Consider the following 24584-nt stretch of genomic DNA (forward strand, 5'->3'; position numbering starts at 1 on the left):
TTGTGTATGTTCTTCCAACTCCCAAAGCAGTTTCTTTCTACTGGTCTAATTCTCGCAGGCAGAAAAGCTAAAATATGTCTCTCATTGCTTCCCCTATCTCTTGCCAGAAAAGTGAAAGGGGGCGGGGGACAAGAAAATAGAGAAGAAAAGAGCATGAAGGTGGAAAGAGGGAAAGAGGAGAAGGAAGGAGAAAAATGAAGGAGCATTGAAGCGCTGGAGCATTGATTGCGGACCAGCAGATCCAGAGCGGCCACAGCGCGGAGCCACCGGCGCCCACTGGTCCCCAAAGCTGCCAATCGAGGCGTAATCCTGTAGGAATTTCTCCCGGGTTTAGCTGGGAGTCACATTGCCGCCTCCTCTCCCCCTGACGCCCGGAGGAGCTGGGAGAAGCAGGCAAGGGAGGGAGGGAGGGAGGGAGGGAGCGGGAGGAGGAGGAACGGAGGAGGAGGAGGAGGTGGAGGAGGAGGAGGAGGATCGGATCGGGGGAGGGAGGCGGCGGCGGGAGAGGAGGAGGGGCGCAGCCGCTGAGCCACTAGCCCCGCTCGGACGCGCTTCTCTCCAGATACTCCCGGAGCTCCAGCCGCGCGGACCGCCCGCCCTGACCGCTCTGCCCCCAAACTTCAGCTGCAGCTACATTCCAAGCCATCTAATTTATTCCTCAAAACCAGCAACTGAGCCGCGACACTGGGAAGGAGTCCGCGGAGGAGTAAAACAGCAGCAGAGCAAGAAGAGCTCTAGAGAACAGCCTCCCAGGAGCAACAACTCGGCTTCGGGAGTGTAGAAACCAACAAGTGAGAAAAGCGCCGCATTCCCGGGGCGCAGCCGCGGGCGGCGAGAGCAGGCGCAGGAGGAGCCAGCTAGCGCCCCTGAGCCGGGAGCCCCAGTCCCCGAGCCCAAGCCGCGGTCGTTGCGGCTGCTCTGCCCCGGATCTTTCGGTACCGGCTGCGCCGGGCGCTAGGCAGTAGGCTTCGTTTCGTCCTCGTTGCAAGCGGCGGCTGGGAGCAGCCGGTCCCCGGGGAATATGCGGCGCGCTTGGATCCTGCTCACCTTGGGCTTGGTGGCCTGCGTGTCGGCGGAGTCGGTGAGTGGGCCAGGAGGGGGAAGCGCGCGCCGTTTCGGGTGCTCGGGGCCGCGGGGAGTCCGCAGCGCCCGCGGGCAATCGGGCAGCGCCTCCTGGGGGATCCCTACCCCCGCTCCCCACCCGGACCTGGCGCTTGGTCCCCGGGGATCTACTGGGACAAATGCGCTCGCTCCTCCACCACTTTCCCACTTGCCTTCCCTTCCCGCAGAAAAGCGCTGCTCGCCGGAGTTGCCGCGAGGTCCCCGGGGATGAGGGTGCGAGAATCGCAGTTTTGTCTAACCGCAGAGGCCCGTGGAGTCACTCGCAACTTCGCCCTCGAGGGGTCTTGCTGCCTGGCCCGAGAAGGACCTAGGGAAGGTGGCGGGGGCGGGGGCGGGGGGGGGGGGGCAGAACAGTCGGAGTGCCGGCGAGGGAACCCGTCCCCTCCGCGCGCTGGGCGAGACCCAGGGACAACCTGGAAACTTTGGGGTCCTCTCCTCCACACATCACCCCCCACGCTAGCTTAGCTTTCCTACTCAGTTGAATGCAAGTTCTGGGGAGGTGGGGTTCCGATTTAAGAAACCCGAGAGTGTCCGGGGAGGAAAGTTGCAGAAGTTCTTTTGTTTGATGTTCTCTGTGGCTGGGGCCAGGTAGCAGACACTTCGTGGGAAGGCTACCCCCCCGCTGAGGCCCAGTCCCGGGTCCCGCGAGGTGCGCGGAACGCGCCGGAAAATGCTGGGGCCCGGGGCTCTGGAATCCCAGTCCTGAGGCGACCCCTCCTCCTTGAGGGGCGGAGGGCGGCCCCACGGGCCCTTAGGGGCAGGAGGACATTTTAATACGGATTACCCTGGAGTGCAGCTTGCTGGACCTGGCAGGGTGCGGGTGACACCAAGCTCGGCCTCGGGTCGCCTGGCCATCGGGGACCGAGTCTTTCAGCCTGCCACGCTTGTCCTCGCGGGCTCTAGCAGGGGTGCTTCCGAGGGCCGGTGGAGTTTCTTCTCCTGCCCGGGTCGGCTGCGGGCACCCAGCCTCCCTCCGGCCGCGGCAATGGGAACTTGGATTCTCCTCCTTTGGGTCGAGTTTCTGGGGCTGGAGTTTGTTTCCTACGTCGCCCGATGAGCGCCCTCTAAAGGGATCTGCCTCCTGGGCTTTTCTGGTCGGTGGCGGCCCCTACCTGGGCGCCCCGAGCTTTGCCAGGCTAAGGTGGAAGCCTGAGCAACCAGATACTGTCTGCAGCCTCAGTGCGTTCCGGGGCTTCGGTGACGGAGTGCAGCTGTTTCTGACCTTTTTTAGCTCTCCATACCTCCTCCTTTTGGCACCTAGTAACTTGTTCAGGGATGGTTTTGTGAATTTTTCCTCCTCGCCTTTGGAGTGTTACTTCCCTCTTCCTTCTCCCTCTTTTTGGGAGTTGAAGCAGCAGTTCAAGAGTTGAAAACCTCTTGGGCACTGAGCAGCAGATGGGCGTTTTCCATCAGTGTGGGAGCCGCTGTGTGTGCCAGCAGGTCCCCAAACGTTACTTGAGATTGAAAAGCAGGTAGAATTGTACACTGTACACAGAAGAGATGGGTATTTGGGTGCTTGGGCTGTAAAACAGAACTGCGAGCCTTATCAGTATTTCTCTTTGGCAAATGATGGGCTAATCCGTTGGGACTGGTAATCTCCCAGCCAGTTATGAACTTTGACTCATTGTAAACAAAAAGGAAGAGATTCTCTGTTTATTTCAGGAAAAAAAAAAAAAAAAAAAAAACGTTATTGCTCATCTGGTTGCAAAACAGGGCAAAGGGAGAACTCCCTCTAAAGGTTTTCAAGAGAAGCCTGCCTAAAAGGCTGTACAGGGGTAAGGAAGTCCTTCTTTTGGTCAAATCCTGTTCAGGATTTGCCAGGAAGTGTTACTGTTTGGGGATTCTCCAGAAAGAATGTCTCTATTTTCTGGTTTTCTGGATTTTTGCATAAATCTGATATTGCTCCTTAAGGAAGCTTTGTGGCTGAACTGTTTTCCTACCTGGTGACACCTTTCCCCTGAACTCTCTTTGTGGATCTAATATTTTTCATTTCCTACCAGGATTAGATGCTTTCGCAGTGAGCTCCTTCACTGTGGTTGATACTCTTTTCAGTAATTGGACTACCATCCAGAAGGGTGATTAGATATTTTTAAAATGTCAACTTGGAGACTCTAGCAGAGAGTCTTTGTTAGGCTGTTTCAAAGCCCAGGATGGCCACTAGTCCATATCAATTACTTTTTAGTTTCTGTTTCATGTATAGTGGCATCAACGTAGGTGAAGTTGATAGACTTAATTTTTTAACAATTAGCTATTACAGCACGTTATTTCCAGTACCTCGTGTTTTAATTTGAAAACTGCAGCAGTTTCCTGGGAATTAGAAGTAGAGGTCTTCCGAGCTTTAAGTCTGTCTTTGTAAAGAGGAAAGGAAAAATGTCTGCAGTTATTGAATTCTTGAGTTTTATACTAAGCACAAGGCAAGGTGAGGGCGAAGAGGTTCTTAGCAATGAAGGCTCAAAGCTATCTGTGAGAAGAAACTGTGGCCCTTCCTTTCTGGATGCTGGAGACAGCAGTGGTGATGCATTCATACTTTGCACCAGCAGGTTAGGGCTTTCGCTGCGGGAACACCATGTGAGGGGAAAGACTGACTGAGTGTGGCGGTAGTGATATGCTGCTGTTTTTCTATCCATTTCTTTTTTTAATGTGACTGTTTATCTTTAGAAATAATATATTGCAGACTGCTATAAACACATAATTGGAACTAGAAATATGTTTAAGAAGAGGAAGTGTTTTGAACTAGTGGAGTTTTATACACATGTTTCAGTGTGTGTAAATTAAAAGAAACTGTCAAGTCATTTGGACCCGTGCGTTACCTCTCAGTGCATTATAAAAGGCAGGCTTTGGAAAGTTTGCATTAGAGAGAAAAATAGAATTGGAACCGTATAACCTTTTTCAGTTCTTTAAAAAAAATATGTTTTGGCTGCTCTAGTAATGAAACAAATTACTTTTGCTGGGGAATTTATAGAATTTCTGTTTCTCTTTTAGTTGGGTGTTAGCAGTAGGTAGACATCATTGGAGAAAGATCTTGTAAGATCAGGCTTGTGAAAGATGGTTGTCCTAAAAGGAATTAGAGTTTGCTCTCCAATTCCTGTTCCTGGGGCCTGGTACATCTAGTTTTGAAGGGCTGTGTAACATGATTACTCACATAGCACCTTGAATAATCATTAGTTTGGAGAGGATTTCAAAAGATTACCTAGTTTTTTTTCTGGGCAGGACTAATTCTCAAGTCTCCAGAAGCCCTGGGAGACCTGCCTGGTCAGCCACAGGTGGCCTGGAGTCTCCTCAGGTTGGCAAAGCCCTGAGGCTGATCCAGCCACCCAGAATCCTGACAGCTCTGTCATTAAGGTTTATAAGGAGTCTGGTCAAGCCACTGTGCTATTTGGCATGTCAGCTGGCAGTGATCCAATAGGTGGTATAAGGAATGTCATCTGGGTTTAGATTCTCACAACACAGTCCCTTTCCAACACTGCCAAAAATCAAACTAAATGATCTCGCTCATCATTTCCTTCTTTTTTTTTATATTAAAATTTGTTTAATGTTTATTTATTTTTGAGAGAGAGAGAGACAGAGACAGAGACAGAGTGTGAGCAGGGGAGGGGCAGAGAGAGAGAGAGAGACATAGAATCCGAAGCGGGCTCCAGGCTCTGAGCTGTCAGCACAGAGCCCAACGTGGGGCTCGAACTCAGCAAACGGTGAGATCGTGACCTGAGCCAAAGTCAGAGACTTAACTGATTGAGCCACCCAGGCACCCCTCATCATTTCGTTCTTACCATGGAAGAAGACCTGCCATTTCTGCCACCATCAACAGTACACTCCAGTATCTCAAAATCACCTAATTCTTTCATGGCCCAGAAGCCAAAATAAACTTTTAGAGGAAAAAAAAAAAAAAAACCCAAAAAGCAGGAAGGAATGAGGAAGAGGCTTTGATGAAAATAAGCTAGTCTTATTTACTTTTTTTTAGTTGTGCCAGTACCATCATCTTCATTCTAGGCTTTTGGATTTGAATTTTGAAGACATCCGTGACTCATTCCACTTTGTTGACGTCCATGTCCAGTTGGACGTTAAATCCACCTATGTGGTCATTCCACAAACACTGTTCAGCACCTACTGAATGCCCGAGAGAAAGCATTGAACAAACCAGGCAAACTCCTCTGTGTTCTTGGAGCTCACGTTCTAGTGATCCAGGTAGCTTCCTCTTTAGTTTTGTCTTTCTTGGGACCTGTGCCTTTATGTCAGCAGCTTTTTAGCTGTCCTTCCTGCCCAGATGTTCACCTGCTGTTTGATTTATCCTGTACCATTCTGATGGTGTTCCCATGGTCCTCAAACCTCCGTGTTTCCTTGTTATCATGGCATGGAATCTAACTAAATATCTCTGCCAGGTTTAGAAGATGCTCATAATATTGCTCTTTCCTATTTCTTCCCCCTTGATCACTCCCATCATGTCTCCCAGCACCTGCCCGCTGGCCTCACTGTCATGAACACTCTTGGGACACAGCCACCTCTTTAGTGTTTCTCCTTTAACATTCTGTTGATTCAGACCCAAGCCCCAGATGGCCTTTCATGTTTGACTGGGCCCTTGTTTTTTTAAAAAAAAATTTTTTTTTAACGTTTATTTATTTTTAAGACAGAGAGACATAGAGCATGAACGGGGGAGGGTCAGAGAAAGAGGGAGACACAGAATCTGAAACAGGCTCCAGGCTCTGAGCTGTCAGCACAGAGCCCGACGCGGGGCTCGAACCCACGAACTGTGAGATCGTGACCTGAGCTGAAGTCGGACGCTTAGCCGACTGAGCCACCCAGGCGCCCCGGGCCCTTGTTTTTATCTTTCTGTAAACGATACAGCAGACTAATGATGAGAATCGTTGGAAGCGTGTAAAAATACAGATTTCAGGGCTTCATCCTCGGACTTACATGATCAGTAGCCTGAAAGGGAGTGGGGTATTTTTATGAAGCATCTCAGATGATTTTAATGAATCAGCCACATTTGGGAACCACTGGTCTGGGTCACATACTTTTCCCCTTCTTATATGCCATTCTGTGTTGGTTGGTGGGCTCCTGGCAGTATATAGCTGTGTGACCTTGGGAACCACTGTAAACACGAAGGGCTTTGGCATGGGAGGCGGACAAGCTGGGTTCACATGCTGGTACTCTGCCACTTACTATAGTACTTGGACAAGATGCTACAACTCCAAGTAACTTGAAAAAATACATATGTACATGTGTATAATTTGGACCTGAATGCCTTTATGACATGATTATTGTGGGCATAAAATGAGGGTGCATAGGAATGGTGGTTGAGGCACAGAAAGTACTAAGTGGTTTTTTTCTTCCTTTCTTGGCCTCTGTTTTCTTGTCTATGAAATGTGGGAGCTGTATAAGATGTTCTTAAGCCCTCTGACATTCTAAGAGGTGAATTTTCTCTTCCATTGAGATTGATGCCATATAAGGGGAGGGCCCTCTTTTCACACATTTCACCCCTGCTCAGTGCTGAGCTTGGTAAATAACTGTTAATGATCCATACTTAAATGCAGGTGCCTGTGGCAAGGGCAGTCGGGATCCATCATTTCTGCTGAAGCTCAGCTTTGCCCTGGCCACTGAAAGCAGTGTGTCTGGGATCAACTGAATCCACCAACCCATGGGTGTACCTGGGCTAGTTTGCCAGTTTTGACTCACTAGACCTCAGTTTCATCAACATTGCCGTGTTGGCGTGAAGAGTAAACAAGACGAGGTCAAGTCCTGCAGTCATTGGTGTACATCCATGCTTCCTCCTGTTTGGTTCCATTGAGATTCTAGCAGACTGGAAGGAGAGAGTCATGTCTGTATTGCATGCTGGAGTGAAGCTGGTCATCTGAAAGGAGGTAGCAGGGCTGGTGAGGGAATGTTGGGCAGTGGGGGTGGGGGGAGTGGAGAAAGAGAGTATTTTTTGAGAGTAGAAATGCATGAAATTTCTCCTTTTAGCAATTTGAGTTTCGGTTCCTACTATTAAAAAATCTCACTGTGTTTTGACAAGTCTGTTTCTGGGGCCGCATTAGTTTTAGCAACAAGGCTGGAGGGGTGACTGCCTCTGAATAGCAAAGAACGCTGTTGAAATAGAATTGTGAATGTTTTTCTTGATTATCTCAAAGAATTGGTAGGACTGGGAGAAGGGGAGAAACCTTGAAGTCTTTGGAGATTTCCCATTTGAATTTCATATCAGCAGAGAGAGGCCAACTGGTGTGCACTCAGTGATGTGAGAACCAGCTCCTGGTCTTGGACTTCAAGCTATGGAAAATGTTGTTAAAGACAAGACATGTTTTTACATTTTTTTCCTCTGCTGTTCAATTCGTTTTGTCGAAAATGTCACAAAGATGCAGAAAGTGTGCCCTTTACAAAGCATTTGGATGTTTATTTTCTTTGATGATTATACAGGTATATTAAATACAAATAGTACTGGTATTTAAGGAGTATGTGCAGTTAATAGAGTTTAGTCTCATGATAAGATGACACATGGAATGAGATACTCTTAATCTTAAGGGAAGCTTATTTTTTTCTAGTTCTTACCAAGAAAGAGTAAAAGTCAAATATTAGTTTTGTGTGGTATATTATTAAATATAAAGACAGCAGAAATAAATGTACAATATTTAGGGCAAAAGTGAGGTTTTGCATACATGCAGTTCATTATCTTAATCCCTGTGGGACCTCAGCTTCCCTGTGTATAAAATGATGGAGTGAACTAGAAGAATTTTCTGTCTTTAACGTTTAGTTTTTCTATATGCTTCCGGGTAAGATTGGAGAAATGTTAAGATTAACTTAATCAATAAGTAATTATTAAGCTCCTGCCAAATACTTACTATTTTATTAGTGAAACAAGGAATTCATTCACATTACTGAAAGGTAAGTCATTTCCAAGAGCTGATGGTGATCAGTTAACTTGAATGGAGTGTTCATCATGTACTGGGATTATATACGTTGCTCTGAATGTTCATGATCTAGTGTTTTCTCATATATTTTCTGATATAAGCCAGCGTAGCATGAAGTTGATGTGATGGAATTCACTTTCAGTCTCGACAGAAGAAAACATAACTTGTTTATATAATTTAGGGAGCTTTTTTTCTTTTAAGTTTATTTATTTATTTTGAGAGAGAACAAGAGCCTGTGAGTGGGGGAGGGGTAGAGAGACAGATATTCCAAAGCCTCCCAACATGGGGCTCGAACTCATGAACCATGAGATCATGACTTGAGCCAAAATCCACAGTTGACACTTAGCCAGTTGAGCCACCCAAGCACCCCAACTGACACACCCAGGCGCCCCTAATTTAGAGGGCTTTTTTAAAAAAATTTTTTTAATGTTTATTTTTGAGAGAGAGAGCATGAGCAGGGGAGGGGCAGAGAGAGAAAGAGACACAGAATCTGAAGCAGGCACCAGGCTCTGAGCTGTCAGCACAGAGCCCAGTGCAGGGCTTGAACCCATGAACCATGAGATCATGACCTGAGCCAAAGTTGGACGCTCAACCTAGTGAGCCACCCAGGCGCCCGTTAGAGGGCTTTTTAAGGCATAAGTCACTGACGGGTCTCAGGCTTCTCATTTGGTTTCTGGCCTAGATGCCCATTTCTAGAGAGGGGACTTTAACTGGTGCCTTCCCCTCAGCTCCTCTCTGTAGCACTGGAACCCAGTGTAAGTGCTGTGGTCACCACAAACAAGAATCTAAATGAGCAGGCAGTATGGTAGACCAGCTCAGAGACTGGTCATTGGAGGTCAGACTTGCCTGGGTTTGAATCCCCTTCACTGTGTAACTTGAGACAATTTTCTTAACCACTCTGTGCTCAGTTTTCTCCTCTATAAAATGGAATATTCTAAACAAGATTTTTAGGATTATGCGAGACAGAATATGTAGGAGCTTTTAACACATGTTCATGTTTTATGTCATGTGTTAGTTACTATTATTCTGATTCATGGTTTTCTGCCTCCTTAAAGAGTGGGGGCTTTATACACTACATGGGCTTATCTGATCAGCTCCAGCCCAGAGACTGGCCCAGGAGATGAACGATTGAGCCTGCTCTTTTTTTTTTCTTTTCTTTTTTTTTTAATGTTTATTTATTTTTGAGAAAGAGAGACAGTGTGCGAGTGGTAGAGGGGCTGAGAGACAGGGAGACACAGAATCCAAAGCGGGCTCCAGGCTCTGAGCTATAAGCATGAACCGTGAGATCGTGACCTGAGCTGAAGTCGGATGATCAACCGATTGAGCCATCTAGGTGCCCCGAGCCTGCTCTTTCATAGCTGGGGTTCTCTTTGCTGATTTGAGGAGGCCTAGCTCTATGTTGAGACATTGGAGATATGTTTGGATTCAGTTTTTCTCTAAACATGGGTGATGTGAGAGGATATGTCATTAGTTATTTCTGAAAGGGTCTTTGCAGGAACTAGATGAAGCTGTGAGTGTTAAGATGTGAATGCCCATTTTTTCCAGTAATTTTACCTTTTCAAATCTATCCAAAGGAAATAGTCATAGCTGGGTAAAATGTGTTTATTGAAGATTTATTAATAATAGTTAAAAAATGGAAACAACTTGAGTGTATAATAATAGATTAGTTAAATAAAAGATTCTAAATTATACATTAAATATCATACAGCCATTAAAAATATGTTTGAAGAATGTTTATAACTTGGAAACTGTTTATAATAGACAAAAAGTCTGATAAAAAGCTATATATAGTGACACTAAGGTTATATTAAATAAATTTATATGTGTATGCATAGATCTGTACATGTGATAAAATGCACAGAACTAAATATATGCATCCACACAGATACAAACGAGTACAAGTAAAATTTAGGAACTCTGAATAAGATTAGTGGATTGTGTCAATGTCAATATCCTTGTGATAGTCATGATAGTTTTATAAAATGTTACCATTGGCAGAAACTGGATAAAGAGTAGAAGAGATTTCTTTGTATTATTTCTTACAACTGCATGTGAACCTGTAATTATCTCAACAAAAAAATCAATTTAAAAAAATGGCGCCAGATGCAGAGAGTTTTACAAGTACGTCCTGCCGATCCTTGAAGGAGTAGATAATAATTGTTGTTATAGAGCTTCCAGAATGATAGAGCCTGTTCTTCTTCATTTTATCAGGTTAGCATTACTGTATGTCAAAATCAGACAGGGAGGGCATAGGAAACAAATCTACAGGCCAGCTTCACTTATGATGCCAAAAATTTACGTATAACATTATCAAACTGAAAATGGCAGCTTACTAAAAAACTAATGATGGAGCCAGATAGAGTTTATCCAAGGAATGCTTCAACATCAGAAAAGCAATGCAGTCAACAGTTTAAGGGAGATAACAATATAATCATCTCAATAGATGCAGGAAACATCTGAGAAAAGATTGTAAAAATGTTAATACAAGGGTCTCTAATTTCTGGTTAACTGAAGGTTTACTATTTAGGGTTAGTACATCTGTGCTGATGGCTCGATTCACTTGACATGTTTAGCAACCAAAAGATCACTGTTTACTGAGTCGTGAGGCAACAGTGTCTAGTTGCCTGGGTGACAGGTGTGTGACAGTGCAATAAAGTGTGGGGTCATAACATATGTAGATTCTAATCCACATGAACTTGTAGTTCTGGCTTTGCCAAGTTTCAGTTTTGTGCTCTCCCAAATTAAGATGACACAGGAGATGGTCTTCAGCGTTTTGGAATCCAGTGTATTGGGGTTTGGTTTTCGGTATTACCACTTGAAATCCACGTGACCTCGAGGAAATGTCTTATCATTTCTGACCTTGTGTTTTCAGTGTAAGACCGAGAATTATAATATTTTGCTTTTTGGTTATTTTGAAGATTAACTTCAATAATGACCGAAAACTTCTAACGTAAACCTGACCCATAATAGGTGCTTTAAGCACATTTGATTCTCTTTCCTTCTAGCTTTAAATTTTGTGATTCTGGAATACATTCTACGTGCATAAATATGTATGCATATATGTTTTTTGTTTCTCACTTGCATTTTGACCCCTGACACCAAGGGCCACGTATTTTCACAAATTTATGACCAGTTTATTTTTTACCAGGCAGGGTGTGATGCCAAATTATACTTTCTTTCTGCCATCATCTGTTTCCTCAGTTACATTCAGCTAAAGCTCAAAAGAGACTTGCATACAAGTTGAAAATTTAGTTAAGACTTCATGAAAGCTTCATAAAACCTGACATAGTACTTGGGATTACCATTGTAAATGCTTACAGAAGGTCAGTATTGGAATCTTATGCTGTAAACCCTGATTTATCTGTTAGGTTTGCTAATGAATTAAAATCTTAATTTTATTTCTGCCCCGCTTTGAACTCATTTAGATAAGAGTGGTGAGTATTTTTATTTCATAATTTGGGCATCCCCCTGCTCTTTGGAAGTTCACATTAGGCTATTGCATTTTTATGTAAGACCTATCTTAGTACCTGTTTTCACTAACTGAAAGAAATCTGAAGAGAATTTTCGCTTTTACGAAACAAGGCAAGAAGTGAAAATACGTTGAGCGTTTGTTTTGTGGTGAGCCATTATGGAGGTGGCATGTACCCTAAGCATCAAGAGGGGCGCCGCCAGTCTCCTTCCTATGGAACTACACACAGCATCTTCGCATCAAACCACTGCAGCTTTGAACTGTGTGAGCATCTGTGCTTTATCTTGATTCATTTTGTGTATCCATTAGCAAGATGTGTCCTAAGATACCAGAAAAGCCTAAGGGAGGTTATTTTTTGGGTCTGGGAATGCTCAAAGGTTTTCCCGTATAAATTACTGGTAATTGCTTCTTCGCTTTCTGCCACTTTGGCTTACGAAAGGTTTCACGGGAACTCTCTGCTTTCGGATAGCGGGAGGAAACTGTATTAGATTTGATTAGATTTTGTAATGGTTCTGATTGGTTATTGAATGAAGTTTTATGTTTGGTAAGTCAGTCAGTTAAGACTTAAATCATCTTGGCACATCGACCAAGAGCAAAGCTCTTTGCTGGTCTTGCAAGGTAAAAAAAGAAATTACGGCATGATACCTACCTTTAAGCAACTATCACCTACCTTTTGATTATTGAGGGGAATTGAAGATGTATTGGGCCCATAGATAACACGTGCATTGTATGTATCAGTCTGAATCTAGTTAGACATACCTAGCTATCAAAACTGCCAAAGAACTATATCTATCATTGAGAGGGATAAGAAGAACCCCTTGTAGAAGAGAAGTAACTGCTTTCCCAGAAAAGCAAAAACAAAACCTTCTTTGAAGTGGCATGATGTGTTGGAGAAAAATAATTCTATTCATGACCTGAAGATATTTGATGTTCAAATTTTTTTCTCTTTCCCCATCTGTTCTCTGAGGAAAGACATCTGGGTATTAAGATGTATGAAAGACACAAAGATTAAGAAATTGTTTAGAACCTGAATAATTTCTTGGTGTTTGTATCCGAGGGGAAAGAAACCTTATGTTTCATATAGTCTAATTTTCCATACTCTATAAACTTGGGGCTCTGACAGGTGAGAACTGGACCTTATATGTTTGGCTAAGATCAGATAGTCTTAACTGATGAATGAAAGAGGTATAAAAGTGTCGGATGATTTTTATTTTATTCTTTTGGACTCTGCCTTTTCATTATGTAACAATGGATTTAGAGCTGGAATTGACTTTTAAAGGGAAACCCATCAGTATTTGTCCAATATCATATAGTTAGTGGTAGAGCTATATATTGGACCTAGGCCATCTGATTTGTTAGTAATTTTTTTTTTTTTTTTTTTTTTACCATAAAACATTCCCTTTCTGGCTCCTTCTTCTCCTTCATTGTGCACATTAATGATTAGCACCTAATACACTTACTTCTGGCCCATGGTTGGTACGTAAATGCAATATCAAATGGAACATACATTATATGTTTTATGCTCTGAATCAGTGTGGTTAATGTGTTCTGTGCAAAATGAATAATTTAAAATGATGTTTAGATAATTTTTTAACTTGCAGCAAAACTTGTGCTCTGGTGGACTCGATTATTATCCACAAACATTTTGGCTAATTCAGGGAGGAGAACAGAAAGCACTAGGATTTGGAGATACCAGGGGCTGACGTAAATCCTAGGAAGATTGTGGAGACTTGTAGACAGAAAAGGAGATGAAAGGTTCTTGGAGATAAGAATCAAAACTAGAAGCAAAGTCCTCATGAATTAATACCACATTTTATGGGATTAAAAAAAGCTGCTATGGTAGGTTGAGGGAAGAAGAGCGTTCCTTAGATTTTTTTTTTTTTTTTTTTTTTTTTTTTTTTTTTTTTTCACGGCGCCCGAACAGGGACATGAAAGATTTTTATACTAAAAATATGTCAGTGCTTTTCTGGAAAAGAGAGGCTGAGGCACTTCTGATCCAGGTAGAAGTACTTTTTTGCTCAGTTCCTTTTGCTGGTGTTGGGTGTAGGGTCATCTTTTCTCCCAACGTTTTTCTCTTGAAAACATTTTTGGTAAATCTTAGCATAATAACATAAATACATTTGCCTCATAGTTTTTCAGAAAATAAGTCTGTGGGGTGATATTTTTAAGAAATGAATTTTATTAAAGGACACTAACATTGAAAATTACTACACAGACGTCCTACTATGTACTTAGAGCCATGATAGGCACTTTCCATTCTTGTCTGTAATTGTCTCACAACTGCCAGGCGGCGTTTGCCACGACTGCATTTTATGTGGCCTAGCAGAAGTTAGATCCTCGTGTTTTGGGGGCTTTTTTTTTTTTTTTTTTTTAGCTTTAAATGGCCCTGACATGATACTGTTATCTTTCAAGAAAGCAGAGAAAGTATTTAAATGTATAACCAGTTTTTAATACGGTTTAACAGGTGTAGGTCAGAAAAATGAAGTGTCACACTTCATTTGCATTGGTTGTCCAAATACCCTAGATCACCCATATTCCTTTTTTTTTTTTTTAAGTTTATTTATTTATTTTGAGAGAGTCACCAGGGGAGGGGCAGAGAGAGAATCCCAAGCAGGCTCTATACCAGTAGCACTGAGCCCCACGTGGGGCTCGAACCCATCAAACCCACCAAACCCACAAACGGTGAGATTGTGACATGAGCTGAAACCATGAGTTGAACACTTAACTGACTGAGCCACCCAGGTGCCCCACCATATTCTGATTTCTTTACCAACGTGGAGCCTATTGCTTTGATGGCTTCTCTCCATAAGCTTGTGTCTGGTGATGGGGGAACTAAGGAGTAGAATTCACAGGGTCTCTTTAAATTCTCAGCTCTGCCAGTGTCTGGCTGTGTGACCTCGGGTAGATTACTTAGTCTCTCTCTGCCTCAGTTTTCTCATCTGTAAAAAGGAGATTAGTCACAGTAGCCACCTCATGGTGATGCTGTGAGGATTAGGGAGTTCTTGCATGTCAAGCATTTAGAAGCGTGCCCGCTGTGGAGTCAGCACTGGTCTCTGTTGATGCTGATTGAAATGGACGGCTGATTAGATGTGCTGATCAAAGAAGAGAGGATCCTCTTCGGAGGTTTTGAACCTGAGACTGAGAAAAATGATGGTGCCATGGACCAGATGGGAAAGAAAGGATAGGCTGATTTCTTTCTTCTTTTTTCTTAATGTGGCTATTGTGTTTTGGTGAAAAGAAAAGGTATTTTAGCCTCTCCAGCTCTTAGCTCTGGAGAGCGAGGGGCATATTCTAGATCACTGACTCTCACCCCTTCCTGCTCATTAAACTCATCTGAGGAACTCTGAAAAGCTCTGTATGCCTGGGCCCCACCTGGGACATCAGACTCCGTGAGGGGTGGGGCCCAGCTGGCTGTAAAAGCTCACCAGGTGATTCTAGCTTCCAGAAGGTTTGAGAACTACTGCTCTGGGTGCCTTCATGGACTCCTCCAGCTTAGAGGCAAGTCTAGCAGGTAAGATTTTGTCTTCTTCTTCTTAAGTTTATTTATTTTGAGAGAGAGCGAGAGAGAGAAGGAAAGCATGAGTGGGGGCAGGGCAGAGAGAGAGAGGGAGAGAGAGAATCCCAAGCAGGCTCCTTGCTGTTAGCTCAGAGCCCGATGTGGGGTTCCAACCCACAAACTGTGAGATCATGCCCTGAGCCGAGTTCAGATGCTTCACCAACTGAGCCACCAGGCACCCCAAGGTTTTGTCCTCTTAAACCATGTTTCCTGTTGCTTGTGACCAAGCCCCATGGATTGCAGTGGCTTCCCAGGACTGCCCTGCTGCCCGTCACAGTCCAAAGCTGTATACAAGAGGATATGCTTGCTCCCTTTGGGATTCTTCCTTTTCTACTCTTCTCTTCAACATCTTTTTCTGTTGGCTCATACTTTTCTGATAGTTTATGTTGGTACCTTATGATACATGCTCTTTACACAGAAGATTATATACGTATAAATTAAGTCTTTCTGAGGATGTCTTTAAAAAAAGGAAACATTTCCCTTTCCTTTCAAAAACTTTCCTTACTGGAACAAAGGATGCTTGTCCTCCTGGCCTGGTTGCAGAAAAGCATGTTTGGTTAGCTTATTAGATTTGCCTGAGTTCATGCTTTGAACAGAGAGATTGTGTTTTCCTGATTGGGAATGTGTCCTAGAACTTGTCTGAAGTTACTGATCATGTATAAGCCCCACACACGTGTCTTAATGATGGTCCTTTTCTTCAGTTTATACTTTATTACTTCAGCTCAGCTACTTGGACCTCGTTCAAGTTGAATTAGTTCCATGGAAGTCTGCTGTTTCCGGGGTTGAAGTAGGGAAGAGCGAGTGCTTTTGGCTATCCTGTGAATAAGACGTCTGAGTTGTCTTTAGTTCTTGCTTCAGTAAAAAAGCAGCGGCCCATTATCTAATCTATTCATAGTTTACTTTGTTCAGATATCTAATTTGGGAACATGTTTGCCCTCACTCAATTCTGAAACACAATTTTCCATCCCTTGAATAAAGGGGGCTATCTTTAATTGACTCAGGAAAAAAAAACCTTGTTTAAGAGTTCTAGAGTTTTCAAAGCTTTTAAAAATTGCTCTGCAGGATAACATTAAAGTGCTCACCCTTTAGAAACTGCCACTCAACATGTATCTATCCCACAATGGAGTTGGAAGGAGGATTATTCTGAGCAAGCTGTTAAAATAAACCATTTGCTAGGATTCATATGCTTTTAAACCTAGTAAGTCTGTAATATCTAGAATGAAATTCAACATTGCTGGGTTTTTTTTTTGGTGGGGGGGACAATAGGTGTAAATGTCCTTCCAAAGTATGAAGCATACATGTAGACTAATCTTAGAACTTAAGGGAGTGGAAATGTGAATTCTACCCCCTCCAACCTTAGTGTGTCCCTGACACATAGATGTTGCAGAGCGCTGATATAATACAATTTGTACATAGAAGTGTTTGTTCTCATGGGGCACCTGGGTGGCTTAGTCAGTTAAGCTCAGGTTATGAGCTCATGGTTTGTGGGTTCGAGCCCCACGTGCAGTTCTGTGCTGACAGTTCAGAGCCTGGAGTCTGCTTCAGATTCTGGGTCTCCCTCTCTCTCTGGCCCTCCCCAGCTCACGGTTTTCTCTCTCTTTCTCTGTCTCTCTCACAAATGAAATAGACATTAAAAAAAATTAAAGAAGTGTTTGTCCTCAGTGGAACTTGGAGTCTATCTGGAGAGTCATTAACCCAGGCATTAGGTCGGTTCTCTAAGTGTGGACAGGTCAGCAGTATCTGCATCACCTAGGAACTTGTTAGAAATGCAGCTTCAGGGCCTGACTCCAGACTGACTGAGTCAGAAATCTGAGAGTAGGACTCTGCTTTAAAACGTCCACCGGGTGATTCTGTTGCATGCTACTAGAGATTGAGAGCTACTGAGAGTGGTTCCCACCCCTGCTGTCCCAGACACTATTGAATGAGAGCCCCTGCTTGTGGGGCCCGGATATCAGCGTTTTGTTTTTGTCTTTTTTTTCTGAGCTGCCTTGGTGATTCTAATGTGCAGCCATGCTTGCGGGCCGCTGCATTAGGGCCTCGCTACTCAAAATGTGGACGCTGGACCAGCATGAACATCACCTGGGAGCTTGTTAGAAATACAGAATCTCAACCCCACCTGAGACTACTGAACTGTAATTTGCATTTTAACAAGGCTTCCGGCGACTCATAAGCACATTAAAGTTGGTGAAAACAATATAGAAATAGTGAGTTTTCTTCCTAGAAGCCGGTTCTAGAATGCCCTTCATTTACAAGTTTTGTGAGGTAGGCAGCACAGCAGCTTTGTTTGGCTTCTGCCTGGTGTTGACTCAGGGAAGCTGGCATCGATCCGGGGGAGACAGTTGGCGTGGTAGCTATTGCTAAAAGGACCTGGGACCCTCGGGTGTAACAACAGCCCGTAAGCCGTCATCAAGGGAGTGATGGCAGTTAAGACACTTGCAGGTGCTAGCAGCAAAAATCCCAACGCAGATTGGCATGAAGAAATCAAAAGGAACATTGTGGCTCAGGTAATGGGGGAAGTCCAGGAATGTGAATAAAGGAAAAGATAAATCTGTTTATCTTTGGCAGATTGGTAAGTGCTTTTCTTTTAAAATGTTTTCAGTGAAGTGGTTTGCATCTTTAACTGCTAAAGATTGTATAAATAGAGGCCTTTAGCACATCAAACAATGGTGAGTGCTACACAAAGGATGAATTGCTGTGTTTACCCTCTCATTTGCAAGATTTTGTTTCCTTCAAAAATCTATATGTGTGTGTATATATTATATACATATATATGCTATATATATATATATATATATATATATATATATATATATGTATATGTATCTTACTCATTACAGAGAGGATTTGAGGTGATTTCCATGACTGCATACCTTTTCCACAACCTTTAGAAGAAATTATATAAATGGTTGAATTATACTCCTGCAACCAGAGCTTTCTAAAAGCTTACCGTGTAATGTTTTTTGAAAAAACTTTTAACAGTCTTAAATGACAGAAAAATAATACATGATATTCAAAATAACATGCTATTTCCAAGCTTCTCAACTGAATGCTTATTGTCCTTTTAATAAAAATGTGGACTGCAGGCACATTTGATGTAAATGAATTAAAAATTTCATTTGCCCAGAACTTTGTGTATTACGTTAATATGATTTACCCAAAACACTATTGTTGGTTTAATAAATATTAAGAGAACATTTGTGAGTTGCCTCCTGGTGTTTGCTGTTTCTCTCCTTGGGCATTAACTACTCTTGTGAGTCTTTACCAGACTATTTTTGTTGTTTTGTGCCTTGAGGTATAAATAGAGGCAGAGAACCCGGAAGATTCAAACAAATTCCATACCATAAACTATTTGCAGATGTGTTTAGTATTCATTCAGGAGAATTAGTCTATTTAATGTAAAATTACTTTCTTTTAGTACTCTAGAAGTGCAAGAGGTTCAGTTTTTATTTTACTGGAAATTTCAAAAACAGGAGTAAAAAGATTTTCTGGGGGTGCCTGGGTGGCTTAGTTGGTTGAGCATCTGGCTTCGGCTCAGGTCATGATCTCATGGTTCCTGAGTTTAAGCCCCGCATTGGGCTCCCTGCTGTCAGCGCGGATCCTTGTCCCCCTCTTCTCTCTGCCCCTTCCCTGCTCGTTCTTTCTTTCTCAAAAAAAAAAAAAAAAAACTTTCTGGAAAGCATCATCATTGACGAAACACCAGGAAGATATAATGTAATGACTTATATTTGACCCTTTGTCTTCCTGGATCTTCCTTCTTTTGGACAATCAGGAATGAAAGGTGTGGAGGCTTTTAAAGGGGCAGATTTTGATTGAATGGAAGGAAGACCTTTCTAAAAAGTGGTCACAGAGGGAATAGACCACTTCAGAAGTAGCGAGGCCCCACACCTAGAGGTAATAAGCAAGCGTGTGTTTGGCTGTTTGACATCTTCAAAACCTCAGCTAGCTGGGAGGTTAGCTGATGTTTACAGCTTCCTACTAACCTTAGATTCTGTCATTCTTACCGTATGTTAAAGTTGAAGGCTGGGCCACTTAAAATATATTTTGTTTCCTGTCCTGATAACTTGGCCTGACTGAAACTAGACATCAGGTTTGGCCCTTGGTTGAAGGAGTATGGCATTCTGGGACAAACTTTCTGTAAACTAACCACAAAACCTCTCTTTGCCCAATTCAGGGGACAGTGTAATTATTGAAATTTGGTGTTCTCCAAACTTCAAGTGGCCCTGACAGGTACTTAATCAGGTGGAATAGCCAGCTTGACTGATGTGAGCCAGAGAGATGTGTACCTGGGAGATAAAGTTGCAGTGGGTGGCCTTGAGGGGTAGGAAGAGAGCCTCTAGAGGTGGAGAGGCACAGGGTCTCTAAGGTCACAGGGAAAGGGGCCACTGGCAGAGGTTTGGGAGGTACCTTTGGCCTGGTAAGCATTCATTCTTCCACTGGTTTGCCACACCACACAGACCGACTGGTCGAGGGCAGTCATGTCGTGCCATGATCACACATGACCCATGGTTCCTAGCACAAAGCTTTCCTCGTGAGGCTCAAGCAGCCATTGTGAAAAAACAAGACTGAAACAAATGGTGCACAGGGACTCTGGGTTAGGAGCCATTTCTTTACCTCTTTTGCCCAAATAGCATGCACTGTGTGTTTCCTTCTTTATCCTGGGTGAAGCAAGGGAATAGCAGACAGGTAGCCAAAAGACTTGGATTCTTGCAGCTGGCCTTCCTCTCTGACTCTCGATTTCAGCTTAGGTCATGATCTCTTGGTTCCAGGGATCTAGCCCCTAGTCCGGCTCTGCACTGGCAGCACAGAGCCTGCTTGGGATTCTCTCTCTCCCCCTCCCCCACCCCTCCTATGCACACACATGCTCTCTCTCTCTTCTCAAAATAAACATTAAAAGAAAGAAAATTTCCCAAATGCCTATAAAATTGATGGGAAGAGTTATTATGAAGCAGGTGAAAAATGTGATCATGACCTGTGATCTGACCCCCCCCCCTCCCCACTAATACCCCCAGTTTCCAGCTCATTAGCCCCAGGCTGCCAGAGGAAAGGAGCCTTTCCAGGCTGATGGGCCTAGTACAAAGTGCTGTCCTCACCCTGCCTGATTTGAATTTTCTGGGTGGCAGTGGGATGGATTTGTTAAAAAGGCACATTCTTGGTTCTGACCTTAGTCCCTGTATTTGAATGTGGTCAAAATGTACCGAAGTTACAGAATAACTGCTCTGGCTGAGTGACCAGAAAGCTTGGACTAAGTTTCTGTGGACCCCACTTCTATGCTCCTCTTTTGGTGCTTTTAGTTCCAGCTCTGAGGTCCTCTACAAAATGCAAGATTTGCCACTGAGCTCCGGATCAAGACCTACATTATTGGGAAAGCGGTCATTTCAAAAAAGTGCACAGTTTATCTGGTCATGCAATAGGCTGAATGTCAAACAGTATCTTTTATGCTACTTGCAGCTAATGTACCTAATATTTAACAGCTCTCTTGAGATTTAACTCCCATGCTACAAAAAGTCACCCACTTAAATAAAGTGTACTGTTGAGTGGATTTTAGTATTATCACAGAGGCATCGGTCACCACAGTCTAATTTTACGCATTTTCATCATCCCCAAAAGAAACCCTGTATTCGTTAGCAGCCGCTTCTCATTCCAGTCCCCAGCAAGTCCTAGGCAGCTACCCACTTACCTTCTGTTTCTGTAGACCTGCTTATCCCAGACCTTCCTTGTGAACGGAATCCTCCGATGGTTGGTCTTCGTGACCAACTCTCTTCACTTAGCATGACGTTTTCAAGGTTCATCCACGCCTGAGCGTGTGTCAGGACTGCATTGCTCTTTATTGCTAAACCACACCCCGTTGTATGGATATGCCAAATTTTATTTACCCATTCGTCAGGTGATGGACATTTTGGTGGTTTCAACATTTTGGCTATTAGGAGTAATGCTGCTTTGATCATTCACGTACAAGTTTTTTGTGTGGATGTATGTTTTCGTTTCCCTTAGGTCATGTGGTAACTCCATGTGGAACATTCTGAAGAGCTGCCAAACTTTTCCAAAGTGTCTGTAACATTTTACGTTCCCGCCACAGTGCACAAGGCTTCTAGTCTCTCCACATCCTTGCTCGTGCTTGTTACTGTCTGTCCTTTTGCTTATAGTCATTCTGGTGGATGTGAAGCGGTATCTCATTGTGGTTTTGCACTTACCTAATGACTAATGATGTTGAGCATCTTTTTGTGTTCCTATTACCCATTTGTGTTTCCTCTTTGGAGAAAGGTCTTTTTAAATCCTTTGTTTTAAAATTGGGTTATTTATCTTCTCACTGAATTTTAAGAGTTCTTTATATGCTCTTAATATAAGTCCCTTATCAGACAATTCATTGATATTTTCTCCCATCCTGTGGGTTGTGTTTTCATTCTTTTGATAGTGTTCTTTGAAGCACAGAAGTTTTCAATTCCTATCAAGTCCTATTTATCAATTTTTTTCTTCTGTTGCTTTTGGTGTTATATGTAAGAAACTATTGCCTAACTGAAGGTTGCAAAGTGTTATTCCTGTGTGTTCTTCGAAGAGTTTTGTGGTTTTTAGCTATTACATTTAGGTTTATGATTCAGTTTGAATTTTTGCATATGTTGTGGAATGAACGTTCATTCTTTTTTTTTTTTTTTTGCATGTGTTATTTAGTTGTCCCAACACGTTTCGTTACAAACGCTGTTCTTTGCCCCGATTGTATGGCCTTGGCACCCTTGGTGAAAATCATAAATGTAAGGATTTGACCATAAATGTAAGGATTGACCATAAATGTAAGGATTTATTTCTGGAGTCTCAATTTTATTCCGCTTATTTATTTACGTGTGTGTGTGTGTGTGTGTATGTACACAAACACAAGGGCATGTTAAACTTGGTTGTGAATGCTGTCTTTCCTTTGGCTTCAATTTAGGCGGATAGGAAATGGAACAAAATTTAAAAAGTAGGAATTTCAGACATTAACTACATAAGGAGACTTGGCCACGAGGTCCCTCAAGCCTCTGTTGAGTCCACTTGCCAGGGATACAGAGAGTAGGTAGCTGGGTGGTTGGTATGCTTCTCTTTTTATTCCTTTCTCCCCCTTCCTCCTGAAGTGGAATATGTTGTGGAATGTTTTGGAGTGGGGCACATTTTAGATCTCTGGTCTTGGCTTAGCCTTGCCGGTCAGGACTCGGTTAAGTGATCGTCAGGAGATCTGAATCTCCTTCACCCTGCATATGGATTCTTGGGCCTGAAGCCTTTGGCTGTAAAATGAAAGAGCTTGACTAGATTCTAATGCTTCTCCCCCAATACCCCAATCAACTTGAAATTCTGTGATTTGTGTGCCTGGCCAGCCCCTAAAAAGTGGTACATCTCATCATTGTCCTCTGTACATAAAACCAAAGGAATAAAGACCCCTTATTACTTTTACTCCTATTTTCCTGCTGATTCTGGTGGGAAGAGGCTGGGAAACAAACAAATAGTGGGAATGAGTGACTAGCCCTCCTGTTATTTAGTGTAATGGTATAAAAAGGCTAGTCATGTGCTCTTAATGTTTCTTGGTTATCTTTATGTTTAAAGACGAAATGCATGACATGGCGAAAGGAAAACACAAGATTTTGCTGTATGCAGTATGCTTCTGCCTTGTGGACATAGTTGGAGAGACTGCCTTACCTTGAGAGCAGTTAACTACAGATAAAGAGTGAAACTTACTTCAGAAATGTCTTAATTTTATTCTTGGGTTCCTGGGAATTTAGAAATATAGGCTTTTAATTATTCACAGCTGGTGCATGAATAGAGTGGTAATAATAATTAGGAATAAAATGGCTCACCTCTTAAGCTGTTAGTTTTAATCCCCTAAATTTTTTTGATCTGAAGTCTTGAAGTCTGGCAAAGTCTTGAAGTCTGGCAGAGTCTTCAAGTGGAATATTTGGAGGAGGTCCATCCTAGGTTTTGGTCAGGAAGTATGCAAATCTGCCTTGTCTTGCTAATTTGTTACAAGGGTTTTGATGGTTTGATTTTCATGCCTTCCAACGAAAAGCACACGTCACACAAAGCTAACCCACACTTAACAGAATTTATCTGGACATCCTCGCTGCAGACCCCCGTTAGGTGGAAACCAGAAAGAAGTACCATCAGCCTGCATCAAAGTATATGGGGCACTTGTAGCTTCCGATGTGGTCCTCCGCAGCAGGACCATTTCTGCTGGAGGAACTTGGGCTTGTTAGGGGAGAGAGCCTTCGCTTTAAAGGCTCTTGTGAATGGAGGCTGAACCAGGTGCTGCCCTCACAACTTCCTTGGGATAAGAAGAACTCTTTCAATTCTGATAGTAGTCTTAAAAATCATAAAGCTGATAAAACAAGATATTTACAACCCCCTTTTTATAAAATCCTCAAATTCCAAAGTATTAATACAGTTTATTGGAAGAGTTTACTTCCCATGGTTTCTTAATGTTTCATCAGAGACCTGTTTCAAAATGATCAATATTTATTAGAGAGTAAGTATAAAAAATAGCATGTGTTCTTGAAGAATGATTTGGATTGAAGTTGTATTCTGAGAAATTTTAAAACAGCACAATAGATGTTTTCTTTTTAATGTTTACTTATTTTGAGAGGGAGAGAGAGAGAGCAAGCAGGGGAGAGGCGGAGAGGCGGAGAGGGGGAGACACAGAATCTAAAGCAGGCTCCAAGCTCTGAGTTGTCAGCACAGAGCCTGACGCGGGGCTCGAACTCACGAACCACAAGATCATGACCTGAGCCAAAGTCATACGCTTAACTGACTGAGCCACCCAGGTGCCCCAACAAAATAGATGTCTTATGGGAACATGAATTGTATCAAATTATTACCTTGGCTACTTGGGGAGAAGAAAAAGCTCAACTTTATATTTCTTATGTCAAATTTTTGATCGCAGTTAACTTTACATTATTTTAGAAGTAGTCATATAACCTTATTTGTGTGAACAAATTGGTACTTTTCCTAACTAATGCTGGCCACTAATTTGGCTGTTAGTAAATAGTTATTAACTGAAACTAAGTGATTCTCCTAATACATCATCTTTACCTTTCTCCCCGGACTTCCTGGAACAAGATGACTTTTGTCAGGTATAGTTGATAGAAGAATCCTGCCAGGGAGACTTTGCAGTGACAACTTTTTTACACTTGGAAGCACACCTTGTAAAAAGCTCTCTTGAATCACAAGTGGAACCCATTTTACAAGGTTAACCTGTTTAAGTGACCTTATATTTCCAGGAAAACAAGATAGAATTATTTTTACTTTAGGGCCATGGCCCTTCAGTGAAGAGAGGCTGTGACTTCATGGAAACACTAATCAGTGTTAGAAATTAGTGTGATATCTATAAATTCAGCAGTTTCCAAACGGGTGGTTTTTGCTACTTTCCTCACTTTTGCAATTTCATGAAATCTTGTTTGTCAGAGTGAACAGAGGAGCAGTAATAATTCCACTAATAAGGAGTTCTCTATCCCTGCCCCTCAAAGAGCCTCCTTTCCCATCCCAGACTGTTTATATATGATCAGCATGTGGACACCGTGCATGC

The 24584-nt window shown here is 42.9% G+C and overlaps 1 protein-coding gene across 1 annotated transcript in view; it reads left to right on the plus strand.

Moving 5' to 3' along the window:
* The first annotated feature begins 514 nt into the window (after positions 1-514).
* Positions 515-24584, plus strand: part of SDC2 (syndecan 2) — a 101132-nt gene continuing 77062 nt past the window's right edge. The window contains exon 1 of the mRNA XM_019468077.2: positions 515-1081. Within this exon, the coding sequence (XP_019323622.1) occupies positions 1022-1081 (60 nt within the window). The 5' untranslated portion in view covers positions 515-1021. The remainder of the gene's footprint in view (positions 1082-24584) is intronic.

The sequence above is a fragment of the Panthera pardus genome, unplaced genomic scaffold (assembly GCF_024362965.1).
Source record: "Panthera pardus isolate Hobbes unplaced genomic scaffold, ASM2436296v1 HiC_scaffold_7, whole genome shotgun sequence".
Taxonomy (NCBI): Eukaryota; Metazoa; Chordata; class Mammalia; order Carnivora; family Felidae; genus Panthera; species Panthera pardus.